This window comes from Macrotis lagotis, chromosome 1, assembly GCF_037893015.1.
Source record: "Macrotis lagotis isolate mMagLag1 chromosome 1, bilby.v1.9.chrom.fasta, whole genome shotgun sequence".
Taxonomy (NCBI): Eukaryota; Metazoa; Chordata; class Mammalia; order Peramelemorphia; family Peramelidae; genus Macrotis; species Macrotis lagotis.
This window is the reverse complement of record NC_133658.1, coordinates 731292888-731311692: the sequence shown is the minus strand read 5'-3', so window position 1 is coordinate 731311692 and position 18805 is coordinate 731292888. Positions and strand designations below refer to the sequence as shown.

At 34.8% G+C, this 18805-nt stretch overlaps 1 protein-coding gene across 1 annotated transcript in view; it reads right to left on the bottom strand.

Annotated features, from left to right (window-relative positions):
• LOC141507945 (vascular endothelial growth factor receptor 1-like) overlaps window positions 1-18805 on the bottom strand; it is an 86866-nt gene that overhangs the window by 45013 nt on the left and 23048 nt on the right. The window contains exons 2-3 of the mRNA XM_074216143.1: window positions 16863-16959; window positions 14239-14465 (exon numbers count right to left, since the gene is read on the bottom strand). Of these exons, the coding sequence (XP_074072244.1) occupies window positions 14239-14465; window positions 16863-16959 (324 nt within the window). The remainder of the gene's footprint in view (window positions 1-14238; window positions 14466-16862; window positions 16960-18805) is intronic.

Sequence of the window (18805 nt, the reverse complement as noted above, 5' to 3'; positions counted from 1 at the left end):
ATATATATTTATATGTTTATGTGCAAATATATGTTTGCATATATATATGCATGTAATAGAAGCTATTTTGTACCTATTTTATTATAATAAACAAAAATTAAGGAACTGGGCTGTGAAGATACCGTTCTAAATATAGTTGTAATATAGTTGTTTCTTAATTTGAGAAGAATTTTCCATTTGTTCAACAATATTTGTGATACAACCATTTTATATGCTATATGATATTATATATCTATATATCTATATATCTATATCTATATCTATCTATATCTATCTATATCTATCTATCTATCTATCTATCTATCTATCTATCTATCTATCTATCTATATATACTTGCTCTGTAGAGAATTACATGGTTCCTGGGCTCAAGTAGAGTGGGGAAGGAAGACCAACATAAAAATAAAAACAAAAGTCTCCATTTCACCCCTTGCATCTCTTTCTCCACCTCTTCCCCAACCCTGATGAAATTCATAGTGTATCCATGTTGCTACTATGCCAAATAGTTGCAGAAGTGGAAGAGATTCATGATTTCCTTCTTGAAAAAGATGGAAACATTTGGGTAAGGTCCCATTACAGTTTGATGTATTGGTAACTGGTTAAATGATTGGACCCAAAGGATCTAATGGATTAATATCAACATATAAAGGAATAACTGCTTCACATGGCATGGCATGCACTTGACTCTATTGAGTTCAATGTGTTTCATCAGAAACCTGGATGAAAATAAGAGTATGCTGATGAAATGTGTCAATTCCCTTAACAAGGGAAGTAAAATACAAAAAGTTCTCAGAAGTCTATGTACTTTAAGAAAATGGAAACATAATAAAGGCAAATATAAAATATTATGTTTAAATGGAAACAATTAAACTGTATAAGTATGGCACAGGGGATAAATGACTAGACAGCAATCCTTATGAAAAAGAAAATTTTTCATTAATTTGCAAGCTCATTGATGTGAGGGAACTGCCAAAATGACCAATACAAAAGGAGGTAATACTTAGGGGCTGATCTGAAGCATTGTGTTGCATTCTGGGCATCACAGTTTAAAATTATTTTAACAAGTTTGAACACATCAAGTGGAGGGTGACTAGGATGGAGAGGAATCTAGGACTCCCAAGGAAGCATGATATAATGGAAAGAGTATTATTGACTTTTGAGTCAAAGGACCAGAAACTGACTCCTTATTCTTTCTAGTCCATTATGTAATCATGATAAGACACTTCTCTATTTCATTTTCTATAATAGTAAACGATCATATTTGCATACCTCTTTCAGAGGGTTGCTGCAAAGATCAAATTAGAATCTCTACAAAAGTTCTTTGTAAACAAGAAATGGATTTATACGGTTTGTCCCAAAAGTCTTTGTGCAGTTTTAAGCTTTAATGACAAATATTAACTTTAATTAATTACTTGAACTTCCAGTAGCTTAAGAAGATTAAGTAGTATGTAACATGGTTTGGAGGGAGGACAGACTAGAGGAAGATAGATCATCTTAGATCTATTTAAATACAAGCTGCTTATTGTGTAATTGGAGGTGCAGTTGACACTAGAAAAGCCCTAATAGGTCTTACTGAACTGGTAGGATCACAGTAAGAATTCCACCTAGATAAGATGATCTATGCCCTTTAATCAGGACAAATCTTTTCCATTTGACTAAGTTCCCACACAAGATTGAACCCAATCTAAACATTAGCTTTGTCTTTCAGAGGCTGCCTTGGCCTCATAACTAAATGAGACAATAGAAAGGGGGAAGAAAAGCTGGAACCCCCTTTCTCATATTAGTAATTTGTTATTAATAATTATTTTACTTCCTCAGGACTCTTAACACTAGAATTAAAACATAAGAGCAAACTCCAAAACAATGGCATGGACACTTTGGTCCACCACAGATACCTCTTTGGATTGCATTATTACTTTCATTAGCATCACTGATGAGCATATACTTCATCAGACCTGGGAAGATGGCAATGAAGACTGAATGCAGCCAGGTTACCCATGCTTAAGGGATGTTTTCCATAGCACAGTCTCAGAGATTTGAACACAAATTGACAGGAACATAACCCAGAAACTGCATGATAGTGGGTGAATTTAGAATTGGACCAAAGAAACACTCCTAATGGACATAGTAAAGCACCATTTTAATTTTAATACAAAGTTGTAATATAGAGACTGGCAGCAAAAACAATAGTAGAGTGAATTACCATGGGATCAAGTTCTGTATAGTCAAAATGAATTGTTTCTATGAGAAAGCATTAGGCTTATGTTGAATAAATGCACTCAGGGTTTAGAAGGTCACAGGATTTAGAACTGGTGAAGCTCTGTGTTCCAACTCTGTCATTTTTGGTGGTTACATTTTTTTTTCTTTTAGGTTTTTGCAAGGCAAATGGGGTTAAGTGGCTTGCCCAAGGCCACACAGCTAGGTAATTATTAAGTGTCTGAGGCCGGATTTGAGCTCAGGTACTCCTGACTCCAGGGCTAGTGCTCTATCCACTGCACCACCTAGCCACCCCTAACCCTGTCATTTTTACAGATGAGAAACTGAGGTTTAAGAAAGTCAAGCGACCTGCCTAAGTTCATAAAAGTAGCAGTGGAGTTGAGATTTGAACCCAGATCCCCTAGCCTCAATTCAGAGCAGACAGAGGACAAGTTAGGAAATCATAGTTGCCAGTAAACAGTACATAGTCTTTAGATGTATGTAATATAGAAGGATCAATGACCAGTTACACTTAACATTTTTAAAGCAATGCTATAGTATCTTTATTTTCATCTATAAAATGAAACAAAATACAATGTACACATGTGCATGTCTATAAGTAGGTAAATACATCAATATATATTCTTTAATATAATTTTTTAAATTTGTCCCTTCTTTTCTAATCTCAGAATCAACATTCTTCTTATTGAATGATAACTTGTAGTATCCACAATGCTATATTAAAATCACTATATCAATTCCTCATTCAAGAAGCTACAATTGATCTCTATTTCTTGCTACAATAACCGCTCATTTTCTATTACATCAGTTCTTCTATCTCTCCATTTAGATTTTAAGTTTTTCCAAAATTTGGCCCCTACTTATTTTCCCAGTCTTTTTGCTCACTCCTCCCCTACATAGACTCTATACAATAGGCAAACTGAAATGTCTCTTGAACATACACTATTTAACTGCCTCCATCCCTTTTTTCATGTCTCTTCCTCTGCTTGGATTACCCTTCTCCCATGTTAATCTTTAAAAATCCTTCAAGGCTAAATTCCAATGCAGCCTTCTCTGTGAAATCTTTACTGACCAATTTTGGTCTTATTTTGACCTATTCTATTATTCGATTCTTGGTATTGTCATTTGCTACCTCTGACTTGAGTAAATCACTTTACTTATTTGAAACTCAGTTTCCTCGGGTATAAAATGAGCTAGATCATTGGAAGATAGAAGAAATAACTGAAATAATTATTTTCTTCTTTGAACTTCCCTAGTACTTTGCAGCATTAATAACATGTCATATATGGCATGCAAATGCGCATTTTATCTCCCCGAACACTCCTTCTGGTGGGTAGAGACCTCCCTATTAGATCATTTTTCTATTCCTTGAAGCCTTGTAGACTTCAGGTACTCAATAAATGTATGTTAAAGAATGACTTCTGCTCTCTGATGGTATTGCTTGTGAGTAGTAATTGATTAGCTAAAATGATTACCAAATAACCAATGTAGTGCTTTTTTATCTTCAAGCAGGAAGAAGGATATTTTGTTTCTCTGTCAGACTTTTTTTTGTGCAAAATAAAGTCATGAAGCATCAAAAACTCAAAGTACTTCTCTAACTTTTAAAGCAGTTTTCTTCTCCTTTTTTGGACAAAATTTCCAATTCATTTTATTTACAAATATTTCAAGACATTTTTTGTACTTCAAACTTTTTTTAAATCAATACCTTTCCCATCTGATATCATCTTACATAGGGGAAAATATATTATGCTTCATTCCTATGTTCAGAATTCAAAGATTAAACCTCAAGCCCCATCAGCTGACCGGAACATAACCCAGAAGGACTTGAAAAGGTTTCTAACTTCCAACTGGCCCACCCCAAAATAGATGATTTTTGACTTGGTCTGACTTAAACCTTTTTTCCCAGGTCTGCTATTTTTGTGTGATTTCAGGCTGTGAACATCATCTCTCTGGGTCTCAGTTTCTTCAGTTATAAATGAGAAGTTTAAACTGTATCATGGAATCATAAATGAGATATGGAAGGGACCTTCAAAGTTACCTTATTTATCCCCTTCATTTTACAGTAGCAAAATTAAAGCTTAGAGATACTAATTAACTTATTCAGAGTCACACAGGTAACAACAACCAAGAGTTGAACCTAGGCTCTCTGCTGTGAAATTCAGAATTCCATTTACTTCACTGCCAACCTCTAAGTCTAAGGTTTTTATGGTCTATAAATCAGTTCTTATGAATCTACAGTCAAGGTTATAAAATGCAACTTTATTAAGAGGTCTTGAAAAAACTGAAGCCATATTTCATGTCACTGGAAAAGAGAAAGTCAAACTCCTCTTCATATTCTGGCTAGAATCTGTCTAGATTGTTGGGGGGGGCCTATCTATGCAGCACTGGAATCTTTCTCAGTCACGCCATCTAACAGTGGCAAGACTACAAGGGACAACACAGGATACAGAGATAGAGAAGGAAATAAGAGAGAGAGGGAAAGAAGACAGCAACACAGAGAGAAATAGAGACAGAGAGGGTGACAGTGAGAGAGAGACAGAGGCAGAAAGAATGGGATGGTGGGAATGTACCTAAAGCAGGGAAAGAAAGGACTGGGTCATTCAAAAAACCTCTCTATGAAAAGAAATTTTCAACTGCAATTCTGAACTGTAGAAAGAAATATTCTATCTGTTTTCTGAAATACAGTACAAAAATTGTTAGAAATTAAACATGTCTTTCTAATAATAACCTTGACAAAGAACAGGGGAAAGCCCTTACCCCACCTCTACAATAGAAAAATAATAGAGTTATGGAGTTATTTATTTCAACCACATCAGGATAGAATATACTTTATGCTGCAATGCTCTTGATTGAACCTTCATATTTCTCAGAACTTAATTGAACCTCACTTTTCTCTTAGCTCTCAATTGGACTTCCCATGGCATTTCTTGACATTTAATTGGACCTCATTCATCACTTAAGATGAATGTTAAGAAAGTTAAGTTAAGAAAACTAGAACTCTTCTAGTCCTCATTCCTTCAATTAAGCAAAAGAAGATTCTGAGATCCAGAGTGGTAAAATCTTGTCAAAGGTCACAAGGATAACTACTGTCAGAACCATAATTTAAACTTGGTGCTTCTAACCCAGACTAAAAGTTCTTTTTCCTGGATGACATTGCTTCTCCTATTCTTTTGAGTCCAACTGGACCTCCTTATTTCTTGGCACTTGATTGAACTTGAGTATTGTTCACCTAGATAAGAGAAACCAATCAGACTTCTCCCAGAAAACAGTAAAGCTCTGTATTTTTTTTCCCTTTTTTTGCAATCAAGATAAGGCTACGTACAATGCTCTGTATAGGATGCAGAATTTTGCAAATTCTGGTTTGTTCCAACCATTGCTACCATTTAAGACATGGTCTATCTCATGTCCTGGACCTCTAAACTGAAACTCCCTGGGGTAGAGGCCAGGCTTCACAGCTTTGCATTGTAAGAAAAAAAGGCGTAGCAATTATTTTCCCAAACAGCTTCAACTTCTTTCTCATCAATGGTAAATTCAATAATTTATTTTCTCAATCAATCTGGTGGTTAGTAGAGTGCGTGATCTTGGACAATTCCATAGCTGATAGCTTAGGAAATTTATTCTCACTGGAAAGACAAAGTTGGAAGAAAAACAATCTAGAAGGTGGGAAAGAATGAAGGATATAATTCTAATGAATAATTAGGAATACTCTGAGAAGGTAACTGATTGAGAGAAAGAAAAGGAGTGTATGAAAACACAGTGTGTCTTTTTAATAGGCAAATTTTGGGAAATGATTGTAAAGAAGAAACAATGGGGCCATTAAAGCCTCATAACCTTGGAGAATTATGAGGTAACCCAATTACAAGAAATTCATCTAACCACTGTGGCTACAAGTTGGGAGGGTGTTTGTGTGTTTGTATGTGTGTTGTGTGCATTAATTTCTTCTTCTTTAAACTTTTTAAGTCTGTTTTTCCTTCCAAGGAATTTTCCATGAATTAAACCAATGTTTTCACTTCAGAGTTTCTATTCACAAAACAATGACACTGTTGAAAATTTCTAGAGGCTTTGGAAGTCCTTTCAGTCATGCAAAATTCTCCCTGCCCATTTGCATTAATAACATTGCATAATGCAGTGTGTCTGACAGGTCATCCAAACAAACCAAAACATTAACACCTCCTTTTCAGCTCTGAATGAATAGTTCTAATCTTGTGCATATTTACATATGGTAAGTGCCCTTCAACTAACTCACTAAAGAGAAAAGAATATTAAAGCAATAAGTCTCATAGTAAATGTGCAGATTTGCTTATTCTTTTCATTTCTATCCTTATCCATAATCTTAATGCTTTGACAAATCAATGATTAAATCAAATATCTATGGAGTAGACAAAGTCCACTGCGCTACATGATCATTTCTATTTTTCTTGGGTAAGAGAGGTGTTTTTGAGGTGTGTGGGGGGAGAGTCTAAATCTGTGATTTAATTGGTGTAGAACACTCCCAGTGTGGAACACCCAAACACATACAAATTGTCAACTGTAATTTTTCATTGTTGCCTGAGGCACAGAGAGCTTAAGTGATTTGTCCTTGGTCACTCCTTTAGTATACATTCAAGGCGGGACTTGAACCCAGATCGTGAGAAGAATTATGAGGTAACCCAATTACAAGAAATTCACCAACCTAAGTTGACTCTCATGAGAAATACAGGGCACCATTAATTAAGTATCAAATCAATTTTCAAGTTCAATAGAAGAAAATGCATTAATGCCATAAAAAGATCCTATAAAAATACTGAGATTCTATGATCATTACTTTGCAATGCTGCATTCGTATTACAAAATAAAATCTCCTAATTTGTAGAAGGCAAGCACTTACCAGGTATCTTAGACAGCAGTGATAGATAGATAGATAGATAGATAGATAGATAGATAGATAGATAGATAGATGATATTATATATTATATGTAATATATATGTGTATGTGTGAATATATGTGTATGTATGAGTATATACACAATTTATATCTGTGTTTGTATGCATTTATACAGATGTTGATGTATGGCATCCATTAAATCTGTGAATTTCTACATTCTCATAAAATTCATTATAGTCTTTCCTTATAGCTAGGATCATACAATTAAGAGGATCCTTTCAAAATACATTAATAGGCTCTATAAAAATGCTTTTTGTGTTCCCTACAGTAGGTAGCACATTGCCTTGCACAAAGTAGAAGCACAACAAACATTTACTAATTGATTGATTGATTTTTGTGATGTCACAAACTGAAGATAACAGATTAGACTTCAATTGTCTTTTTCCTTAGGCTAATTGTACTTGGAGGAAAGTACATCTTTGGGAAACATGTGGGTGTGTTCCAAAAAGCCACAAAACAGTTAAAGTTACATATACATCCTGATAGAGAAGGGATAGTTTCCATTCCCACCTAATCCTGAATAAAAGGCATGCAAATGAACTCTGAGCATCCTTCCACAGGGGGTTTCCTAGTTAAACACCCTCGGTTGGTGGTATTTTCCTATATAAAGACCAACAGCTATCTCTAGTCTGGATAAATAGAGTACCAACTATTCCTTCATTTGTGACAATCTCCAACAGAGGAAAGAAGCATATGGCTTATCTGTTTGGAGCTAATGGAAAGTTGACTAAAACAAAAGATAACAAATTTTTTTCCCTTCTTGAATTTGTTCCTCCCACAGAAACTAAAAAGTAAAAAAAAAAAAAATTGCAAACAGACATTTCACAAAATAAAAGAAACAATTTCATCCTATGCATGAAAAGAAAAAAGTCTGAGATGTTTTGGAACTCAACACCAATATAATCTATGGTTCCATAGAGAAAAACATGTACTCATCTGTAGTTAAAGTCAGATATTCTTAATGATTAGGATTCCCCTCAGTATTTGCTGACTGTGAAATTTTCCCTTATTTTTCCATAGTTTCTCATTATAATCTCAGTGCATCCAGTACCCTTTCAACTTTAAATTAAGCTGTTATACAAATATCATCAGGTTTATACATGTGGGAAACACAATGTAGAGCAATCTAGCCTGCTGGGAAATGCTTTGATATACTGACATTCATAAACTTAGACAAAACAATTTAAGAGAAGAGCAACAGACAATGATTACTTAAGAGAAAGAAAACAGACTAGCTTCCTATATAGATTTAAAAAAAACCCCCACATATTTAGTCACAGCCCATAAGATTAATTTTCCATTCCAAAAATATTTTCCAGGAGAGGAAATAATCTAAATGTAACAGCAAATTGATCAACAAATCAAGTATTTATTGAGATAACATTTTGTACTATACTGTACTGTACTGTAAGAGAAAGGAAAATTGTTGTCAGTAGGATCCAAACCAGTGATATGATTGGCAGTGCTTGCTATTGCTCAAGTAGCTGCTATGAAGCCTAGGAAACCAACCTGGAATTTATAATGTTGATATAATTCCCTGACTCCTACCTGAAGAGGTTATTTTTTTTTTTTGCAAGGCAATGGGGTTAAGTGGCTTGCCCAAGGCCACACAGCTAGGTAATTATTAAGTGTCTGAGGTAGGATTTGAACTCAGGTACTCCTGACTCCAGGGCAGGTACTCTATCCACTGCACCACCTAGCTGCCCCTAGAGGTTATTTTTAAAAATTCATTAAGGGATACTGACATAGGAAATTAGAAATTAGAACTTTAAAGCTCCATAAAACACTGGATTCATATTGTTCAAGTATAAAATAATCATACATTTTCATGTGGTATACCAATCCCTTAGAATGACTTGATTGAATGAATAGCAAGTCAACTGTAGGTCATGGGATCATAGATTTAGACTGAAGGGCTTTTAGAGGCCTTAAAATTTAACCCCCTTTTTTTACGGATTAGAAAATAGAGGAATGGCAGAGTGAGGTGACCTCTCTTTCCTTACTTCCAATTTCATGAGTCTATCTACTAGACTTGTCTGGATTCTAGGCCCAGCACTGACCCAGATTTATCATGTGATGGAAAACAAGGTGCAATGTTTCTGGGTCTTATTTCCTCGTCTGTCAAGTGAGGGACAAGATCATAATTAAAGTCTCTTCCAGTTCTGAAATTCTGATGTGTAATAGTCACACCCTTTGTTATGAGAATCATTTCAGTGAAACCCTGAAACGCATAGGACATACTCACTCCTGTACAGACATTAATTCAGGATCATAGATTTGGTTCTGGAAGAGTTCTCAGAGTTCATCTAATTATCTAACAGATGAGGATACTGAGAAAGTCGGAGGATAAGTGACTTGCTTAGGATCTCACAGACAGTATCAGTAAGGATTCAGTGTCCAAAGGATCTATGTCCAAAGCTCTTTTCACAATATGATTCTTTTGTTGTTGTTGTTATTATTATTATTATTATTATTATTATTATTATTATTATTATTATTATTATTATTGTTATTCAGTCACACCAGACTCTTTATGACCCCATCTGGGGTTTCTTGGCAAAAATACTGAAGTGTTTTGCTAAAAATTTCCCCCTCCATTGGATTAAGACGATTAAGACAAATAGAGGCTGAGTTACTTGTCCAGGGTCACATAGCCAGTGTCTGTGACCAGATTTGGGTTCAGGTCTTTTTGACTCTAGGTTTAGCTCTCTATCCACTAACCCATCTAACTGCTTTGATATCATACTACCATTCAGAAGGGAGTCAGGGATAGGGATTGTAATCTATAGAGGAAATGCATAAAGATGTCCTTTTATCTTTCTTCATTGTTATAAATACTATTCAGGTAGCTCTGGCATTTCAGAAATGCTGAAAATATATATCTTTTGCTATTAACAAAATGTAAAAAAACTTTTTCTCTTCTGCAGTTCACTTTACAGATGAGGAAACTGAGAGAGAGTTAAGTGACTTGCCCAGGATTAAACAGCTAGTAAGTATCTGAGACCAGATTTGAATGGAGGTCTTCTTGGCTCCAGGCATGGTGCCTTATCCATTGTCCAATTCAGAACTTATCCATAAAAAAATGTTCTGCAGAAAAGTGATTACAACAATGCCACTATAGCTGAAAACAAGTCAACAATTTATAAAGTATTAATTTTAAAATGTATCTTATTACTTAATAATATTCCTCACTTAGCATTACTCTCCAAGTTGCTTCTGTTACTGCAAAATCATTGCAATCTTTGTAGTTGCAAAGTATGAATGCTAGGTGTTACAGTGGATGGAGCCCCAGGACTGGAGTCATGAAGACTCCTCTTCCTGAGTTCAAATCTGGCCTCAGATACTTGTAGCTGTGTGACCCTGGGGAAATCATTTGACATTGTTAGCTTTTTTTTTCTTCTTCCTTAAAATAAGCTGGAGAAGGAAATGGCAAACCAATCCAATATCTCTGCCAAGAACACCCTAAATGGGGTCATGAAGAGTTGGACACAATTAAAGTGACCAAACAGTAACAATATTGGAAACTTATGCCCCAGTCTCTACCACAGTTGTAGAACCATTTATCAGGTGTCTATATGGACCAGGCAGTAAAGCACACAGAGCACTACACTGGAGACAAGAAGACTGGTGTTCCAATCTGACCTCAGATGCTGTATGATGCTGGGCAAGTCTTGAAATATTGGACACTATTGAAATGACTGAGCACTATGAATTTCAAAGTTTGCCAAGTATTTTACATACATTTAACTCATTTGAGCTTCATAACATTTGAAAAGTCATATGTTTACTATTATTATTATTATTATTAACCCTATTTTGTGATTTCAAAACTGAGACTCAGAGTGTTAAAAATGACTTACCCTATGTCACATAATAAGTGTTGGAGGCAGTATAAAAATCCAGATCTTCCTGCCTCTGGCTCCAGTATTCGGTGTCACAGATTTAGTGTCTTCTAATCCTAATGTCCCATTAATGTGAATGGTGTATTATCTTGTATGATTTGACAAAAATCTTATACTTTTGCAAATTCTTTTTGAGTTTCAAAAATCTAAGGTTTTATGTTATGCTTTGTTAAGATGGGGGGAGGGGTTGTACAAGATGCCAACCATTCACTTTACTAGAATCGTTATTTTGGGATCCTCTCTAATTGTAGGCAAGGAGTCATACAATTCAAAATACTGTGATGCAAATACAAGTTAAGTATGTAAAGTATTAGAAAAAAATTCTTCACTGACATTTCTATAACACTTTAAGGTTTACAGTGTATTTATACAAGTCATTTTCCAAGCAGAGAAAAGTCATTTGTATTTATTTTAGTTCTCCATTCCAAGAGTTAAGATTGCAGCAGAGCTATAGACAGGATTAATCACATATGCAACATAAAAATGTGAGTAACAGGAGCAGCAATGGAGGAAAGAGCTTCCAACTGTAATCTGGGTGTATTCAGATGGGGCAATATGCCTATCCATCCTTTCTATATTTAGAAGGAAGTTCTCTAGAGTTTGTTCTAAAGAAAGATTTTTTTTCTCCTTTTCCTCTATAAGGGAAACTGGGGGGGGGGTGCTTTCCTGCTTGAACAATCCTGGAGATTACACTTTGTAACTAGTCAAAAAAGAAGAGGACTGGATATAAAATATGGTATAACTTTCACTAATCCACTAAAGGTTCTTACCCTCTTTTTTCTGAATCATTCATCTCCCTCTCTTAATAACGTCTTTTCTCTTTTTCCTGCACCTTCTTCTCCATCTTGTCAAATACCTTTTCTTCCACACTTTATTTCCTCTAACAGAGATGGAATGACTGCTATTATCTGTATTTTCTTCATCCATTTCCCTATTCTTGGATTTGGCAATAACCATAAAAATCACCTCATGATGCCACCCCATGAGATAGAGCTTCCAGTTAAAATCAGCCACTGATGCTAGAACCCCATTGGAAAAAATGCACAAAGTATAAGTTTCTTTAAAAAATAATTGGAAATTAATTCAGTTGAAGCATGTCCAAGTAGGAGGCAGGGAGAAAGGAGAGTATGAACAGCTGGAGTGGAAATTAGAGCAATAGGAGATAAATAATAGCACCCATTTTTGAGTGCAAAGATCTGTGAACTAATGTCTAAAGGTTTTGATCTGGATCCTAGCTTTGAAACTTACTAGTATGTGACCAAGTGATTCATCTCTGATGGGTATGTAAATCATCCCTCTTAGAGAATAGAGAGAATAAAACTTAAAGTGCCTACTCACAGGGTTTGAATGGGGGAAATATTTTGTAAACCATAAAGTGCCATATGAGTTATTATTATTGTTATTATAAAACTGTGTCACTTAATTTTCAGTTATGTCTGACTTCATAACTTCATGTAAGTTTTCTTTGCAAAGATACTGGAGTGGTTTGCCATTTCCTTTTCCAGTTCATTTTACAGATGTGGAAACAGAGGCAAATAAGATTAAATGACTTTTCAAAGGTTAGAAAGCTAATAAGTGTCTAAAGTCAGATTTGAACTAAGGAAGATGAGCCTGATTTCAGACCTGGCACTTTATCTAGACCTAGCTACCCTTATTATAAATTATTGCCACTACAATTTCTTTGGGGGGGGGGTAATAAAGTACCTTTACCTCTTCTTTTTTAGTATTTCCATGAAAGAACTTCATACATAGCATCAATCATAACAATCTTGTTTGCATCTATTCATCTCATGAATCTATTTATCTCTCTTCTGAATTCCTAAAATTTCCTTCACCCAAACCTTCTGTCTCTGAATAGCTACCACCTCACAGACCTCTATGTCTTTCAAATCTCTTACAAAAATCAGGTATTCACTGAAGTTTTCCACTGTTGGCTATTCTTTTTATTAATGTCCAACCTTAATTTTCTTTTTAAAAATTAAAATCTACCAGGTGGCAAAGCAGATAGAGCATCAGGTCCAGAATTAGGAAGGCCTGGATTTGAATTGGGCCTCAGACACTAGCTCTGAGACCCTGGGCAAGTCTTGAGTGTTGGTGTTGGACACAACTGAAACAATTCAACAACAAATTGAACACATATTTTTTTAATTATGCTCATTATAAATATAATTGTCAGGCAAATGAATTAAGAAGCCTCCCCCCCTCAGATAGGAAGGTTGAAGGGGTTACACAAAGAAAGAAGCTCTGGAAGATGCTGACAGAACCTAAAAATAGGTCAAAAGTGTAGGTGAGTCACTTTTCAGTGAGACAAGGGGAATCCCATCAAAGGTAGAAATTACTTTTGTATTTAGTCAGGCCCCATGGGGAAGCTGTTCCACCACAGCAGAAGGTTGTTTTGGCTATTGTCTGGACCTGAGATCTCCACTAGAAGGTCCCTAAAGGCTTAGTATTTTATCCACTATTATTTGAAGCTCTAAGAACATCAGTGGACACCCCAACCTCCCCACCTTCACCAAAAGTCAGTAATCATGAAATTACAGTACCTCAGTTTCCTTACTCTTTTGGAAGACATATATAAGCCCCTAAACTTGTCAATTTATACTTCTTCAGGCTCTACAGAGTTGATGTACTAATTTGTTTTATTTTCTTAACATGTAATTAAATTTGTCTATTTTCAGTAACAATAAAATCTAAGAAAATGGGAACAGAAACAATAAGTGATCCTCTTTTATTATCTAGAAAATATTTCTTGTGATTATTCAGTAATTAGTACTTAGCCACTGAACACGAAACTCAGTGACATTGTCAGAATATATTTTGTTACATATCAAAAAATTCAAAGTCATTGTTAAATTAAGATAAAATGATGAAATAGATTAAATTTTATCAAATAAAAACAGTGGCAAAGTTGTTAGGGAAACATTTACACAGGTAATAAGCTTGCCTTACAACATCTAAACAACTGGCTTTGGATCAAACCTGGGAAAATACATGTTATAGGAAGTTATTGAAGCTTGAAGTGATGCATTTTAATTTCTATTTGGATCTTAAGAAAGTTGTATTTCCTTTCAATAATGTTCAATATTTCAATTAATCTTATTCATATCAAGTAGAAATATCCCTACTTCTAAGATACATGTTTAATTTGTGGTCATTTGGAATGCAATACCAAATAGCAATTAAAAAGGTATACTTACCATTAACAAATATATAGATTGTAGATTCTGTTCTCTTTTTCTTTGAAACAGGTGTTTTTAAGTATTTGCAGCTATAATAGCCTGTGTGGTTGGCCTGGGCTCTGCTCAGGGTCAGTGTGCTGCAGAACTGTTTACCATTCCTCCCACAGACAGATGTGGTGATGCTCAGTCTTTTGCTTTCTTTACTCACAGTCTTAGGCAAAGACCATGAATGGATCACTTCCCCCCTGCAATAAAAGATAAGGAAACAAAAAACAATTACATCTGGGTATTGTGGCAGTCTCAGTTCCCAACCATTCATTTTATTTGGACTGCTATTTTGGAGTTCTCTCTAATTGTAGCAATCTTCCTCTTCACACAAAAACAATACTTTTTTTAAAAAAAAGTTTTAAAACAATGCTTAAAAGAAGGAGTCAAAGAGATTTGGGGGTTGATTTCTGTTCAGTCTATGTTATTTAAAAAAACAAACTGACAAACCAAAACTTTGTCATTCCTTATATACTTATACCTTCCCTTTTCACTCCCTTTCATCATCCTTGACTCATATTTTACATCAAAGTAATAAATGCCATTTGATTACTTCTTCATGTTTCTCCAAACCATCCCCTATTCTCTTCTTTTATCCAACCACAGAGAAAGAGTTGAATTCTCCTCTTTGTCAAAGTCAATACTTCTATTTGTATTCTTGATATTTTCTCTTTCACATATCCCCTATGAATTTGCCCCTTTAATTATTCCCTTCCTCTCTGTCCTTAGATTTCTCTTTATAGTGGCTGCCCCCACCACCAACATACCAGATCTTTCCTCTACTCAAATAATCTTCCTTTAATTGTGCTATCTCCTTAACCCATGATCTTCAATCCTTCTTCTCTTTCATAGTCAAACTCCTAAAAAAAGTCCTTTATACTAATCTATATTCCATTTCCACATCTTCTAACCCTTAACACTTTCAAGTCTGGTTTCCATATTCACACTCTATTGAAACTGCTCTATCCAAAGTTAACATTTATTTCCAATGACTTTTTCTCTAACTTTTTTTGTTTTGTTTTAGTTTTTGCAAGACAATGGGATTAAGTGACTTACTGAAGGTCACACTGCTAGGTAATTATTATCTGAGGTCACATTTGAACTCAGGTCCTCTTTACTCCAGGGTTGGTGTTCTATCCATTGCACCACTAGTTGCCCTTTAAACCTCTTTCTTGATCATTTCTTCTTCATTGGCATCCTTCCCTCCATGGGTTTTCATAACATAGCTCTCTCTATCTAAATACTACTCAATCTCTCAGATGACTCATCATCCAGGTCTTAACTGATGTGTGAGTATGGCCTGGGCTCTCTTTCAATTCTGCTGGCTTTCTTATCAGTTCCTAAGGATACTGTTTTCAATATATCAAGTCATTAACTCTGGGAACTCTAATTCTACATCACAAACTACCTGTTGATTATCTCCCTCCACTGGATGTCCTATAATATTTCAAATTTAACATGTTCAAAACAGAAATCATTTTCCCCAAACCTATCCTTCTTTCTAGCTTTTTCACTTTTCTTAAGGGTACACCCAGATTTACAATCTGGGAGTTATTCTCAATTTTTTATTCTCCTTTGTCCTTTACAGTCAAGCCTAGATCTACTATTCTGTAACTCTTGAAGTTCACATCTCTTTCACATAGCTACCATAATCAATGAAGGTATCATGACTTCTTGCCTGGATGTCTGCAGCTACAGCCTCCTGATTGGTCTTATTGCCTCTGGCTTCCTCCTTACCAATCCATCTTTTCTACACACAGATGCCAAACCAATATTCTTAAAGCAAAAGAGGGCTTTACCATTCCCCTCCTCAAAAAGTTTCAGTGACTCCTATAGACCCCTCTCATTTGGCATTTGTAGTATTTGCAAAGTAGTTCAAACTTATCTTCTTAGCCTGATTTCACAGTTTCCCCCTCATTCTTGATACATTCTGGCTAGACTTTTCCTTCTTGCTATTTTTCATTCACAAAAGCCTACATTTTTGCTCCATGCCTTTTACAGGTTGAACCCTATGACTGAAATGCTTTTCTTCCTTATCTCTTCCTTTGGGGATTACCTTGCTCCCTTTAAGATTTACCTCAGGTGTTACCTCCTCCATAAGGGCTTTCTTGATCCTTTGAAATGTAATTTGTGTGTATATGTGTGTGTGTGTGTGTGTGTGTGTATGTGTATAATATGTTTAAATTGAATTATACATTTATACTTACTCAATATATGCATGCATACACCTATACATAATATACATATGGATATATATACACATACAATGTTAATATTTACTCATTATATGTTAATGCTTTCTAGAAAATATAAATTTTGAGGTCAGGGATTATTTAATTTTTATCTTTGTATCTCCAGCCTTAACATAGTGCCTCCATTGCACATTGTAGGCATATAATATATATAAATATATATTAAATTGATTTGAATTGTTTTAAACTCAATTGATGTTCTTGGAGCACTTTTCTTGGACCCTGAGAGATCTTTTGCCACATAGACTAATTCAAAAAAGTACCAGGGAATGACAAGACATGGGGAGAAAAGACTGGAACCAGTGTCTATTTAAATCAATGACCCAAACCAACTCCATCACTCACCTGCATTTAAGATATAATGTCTGGTCTGCTTGAATGACATGTTGTGTGCCTTTTAAACTTAGTTCAGGTCCTTTCAATTTTGACCCTGAAGTGGATCCTGGGGAAAAAATTGAAAAATTATTATTTGTAAACTTCCTCCCTTTTTCTGTTTTCAATTCTACCTTTGTTCTAAAGAACAAATTTTCATCTTGAATACCCTTCATCTTTCTCTAAGATAAGAGTCTCCAGTTATATTGATCAAATAACCAGTGATAGCAATAATTAATAGGGCTGAGATCTTTCTTGGGTTTTATTCTCAGTATGATTTATTTCCACAATAGGAAAAGTTCTTTGTCTTGAAGCAAAAAAGCTTAATTGTTCTGGTCTTTACAAAACAGAGCAGATAGAGTTGGAATGCTATGCTGAAGATAGAATAGAGAGCAGTGCTCTTAGAAGCTTGCTTGAGAGGTAGAGGGGCAAGCTGAATTCTTCCTGTGTGATATGCCCAAATGAGTAGCAACAGCATGACCTCTTGATTAAAGGATGTTTGGGGTTCAAATTCTGCTTTTGACGCACACTAGTTATGTGACCATAATGAAGCTACTAAACTTCTTGGGGTACTAGGAAATTATCTAACATTATAAAACCCTTGAGTTTTCCCAGTGGACATTCTCTACAACAATGGTATTTCAAGCCTATTTATTTAAAAAACCCCAAAATATTTATGTATATGTATGATTAAAATAATGCATTTAAATGGGCAGCTAAGTGGCTCAGTGGATTGATAACCTGCCCTGGAGTCAGGAGGACCAGAGTGCACATACAGTTCAGTCACTAAATAATTACCTAGCTATGTGACATTGAGCAAGTCAACTAACCCCATTGCTTACAAAAAAGTGGAGGGAATAATACATTTGAATAATGCTTTACATGCACTTACAAAATTCTTTACTTGAAAAAAAACTATTGATAGTCTATTTCCACTTTGTCTTCTTGAACACATTTCTGGTGTCTGCAATCTGGCTTCTGAATTCATCATTTATTTGAAATTGTTCTCTTAAAAGTTATCAGTGGCATGTTAACTGGCAATTCAAATGGTCTTTTCTTAATCCTCATTTTCCTTAACTTCTATGCAGCCTTTAATACTGTCAATCCCTTTCTCCTCCTGGATTCTCTTCTTCTCTGGGTTTTGTGACACCATACTTTTCTGAAACTTTTCCTATTTGTATGGCTTCTTTTTCTCAGAAATTTTTGCTTGTTTTTTATCTGTGTAATTCCCAGTTTATCTTTTCTCCTTTCATTCTAAACAATCAGTTGATGATCTTATCAGTTCCCATGGGTTCAATTGTCATCCCTTTGAATTTATCCAGTTTTTATTTATTTATATTTATCTATATATATTTATCTATATATATTTATATTTATATATATATTTATATATATAAATACATTTATATATATATTATATTATTTATATTTATCCAGTCATAACTTTCTCTTGAATTCCAATCTCATGTCACAAAGAGTGTCTTGGACATCTAAAATTCAATATTCTATAGGCATCTGAAACTCCACAAGTCTAATATGTAATTCATTATCTTTCTCCCTTCTTAAAGGTTGTATATATTCAAGTACAACACTATGCCTCTTAGTTATCAAGGCTTTCAGCCTTAGTAGTATCAATTTCACCCTTTGAAAGAATTCTTTTCTGTTCTACACTGAGATTACTTTCCATCTACTACAAATATTTCTTGTAGGTACCTTGTTATTTACTTGTTGTCTTCCCCATTAGAACATATGCTCCTTGAGGGAAGAAATTATTTCACTTTTCTCCTTGTATCCCTAGTTTCTAGCACAATGACTGCCACACTGTAAATGCTTAATGAATGTTTAGTGACTGACTTATTGACAGATATAATTTGATTCACACAACTTTAAATATTATTGCATTTTGACAAATGAGA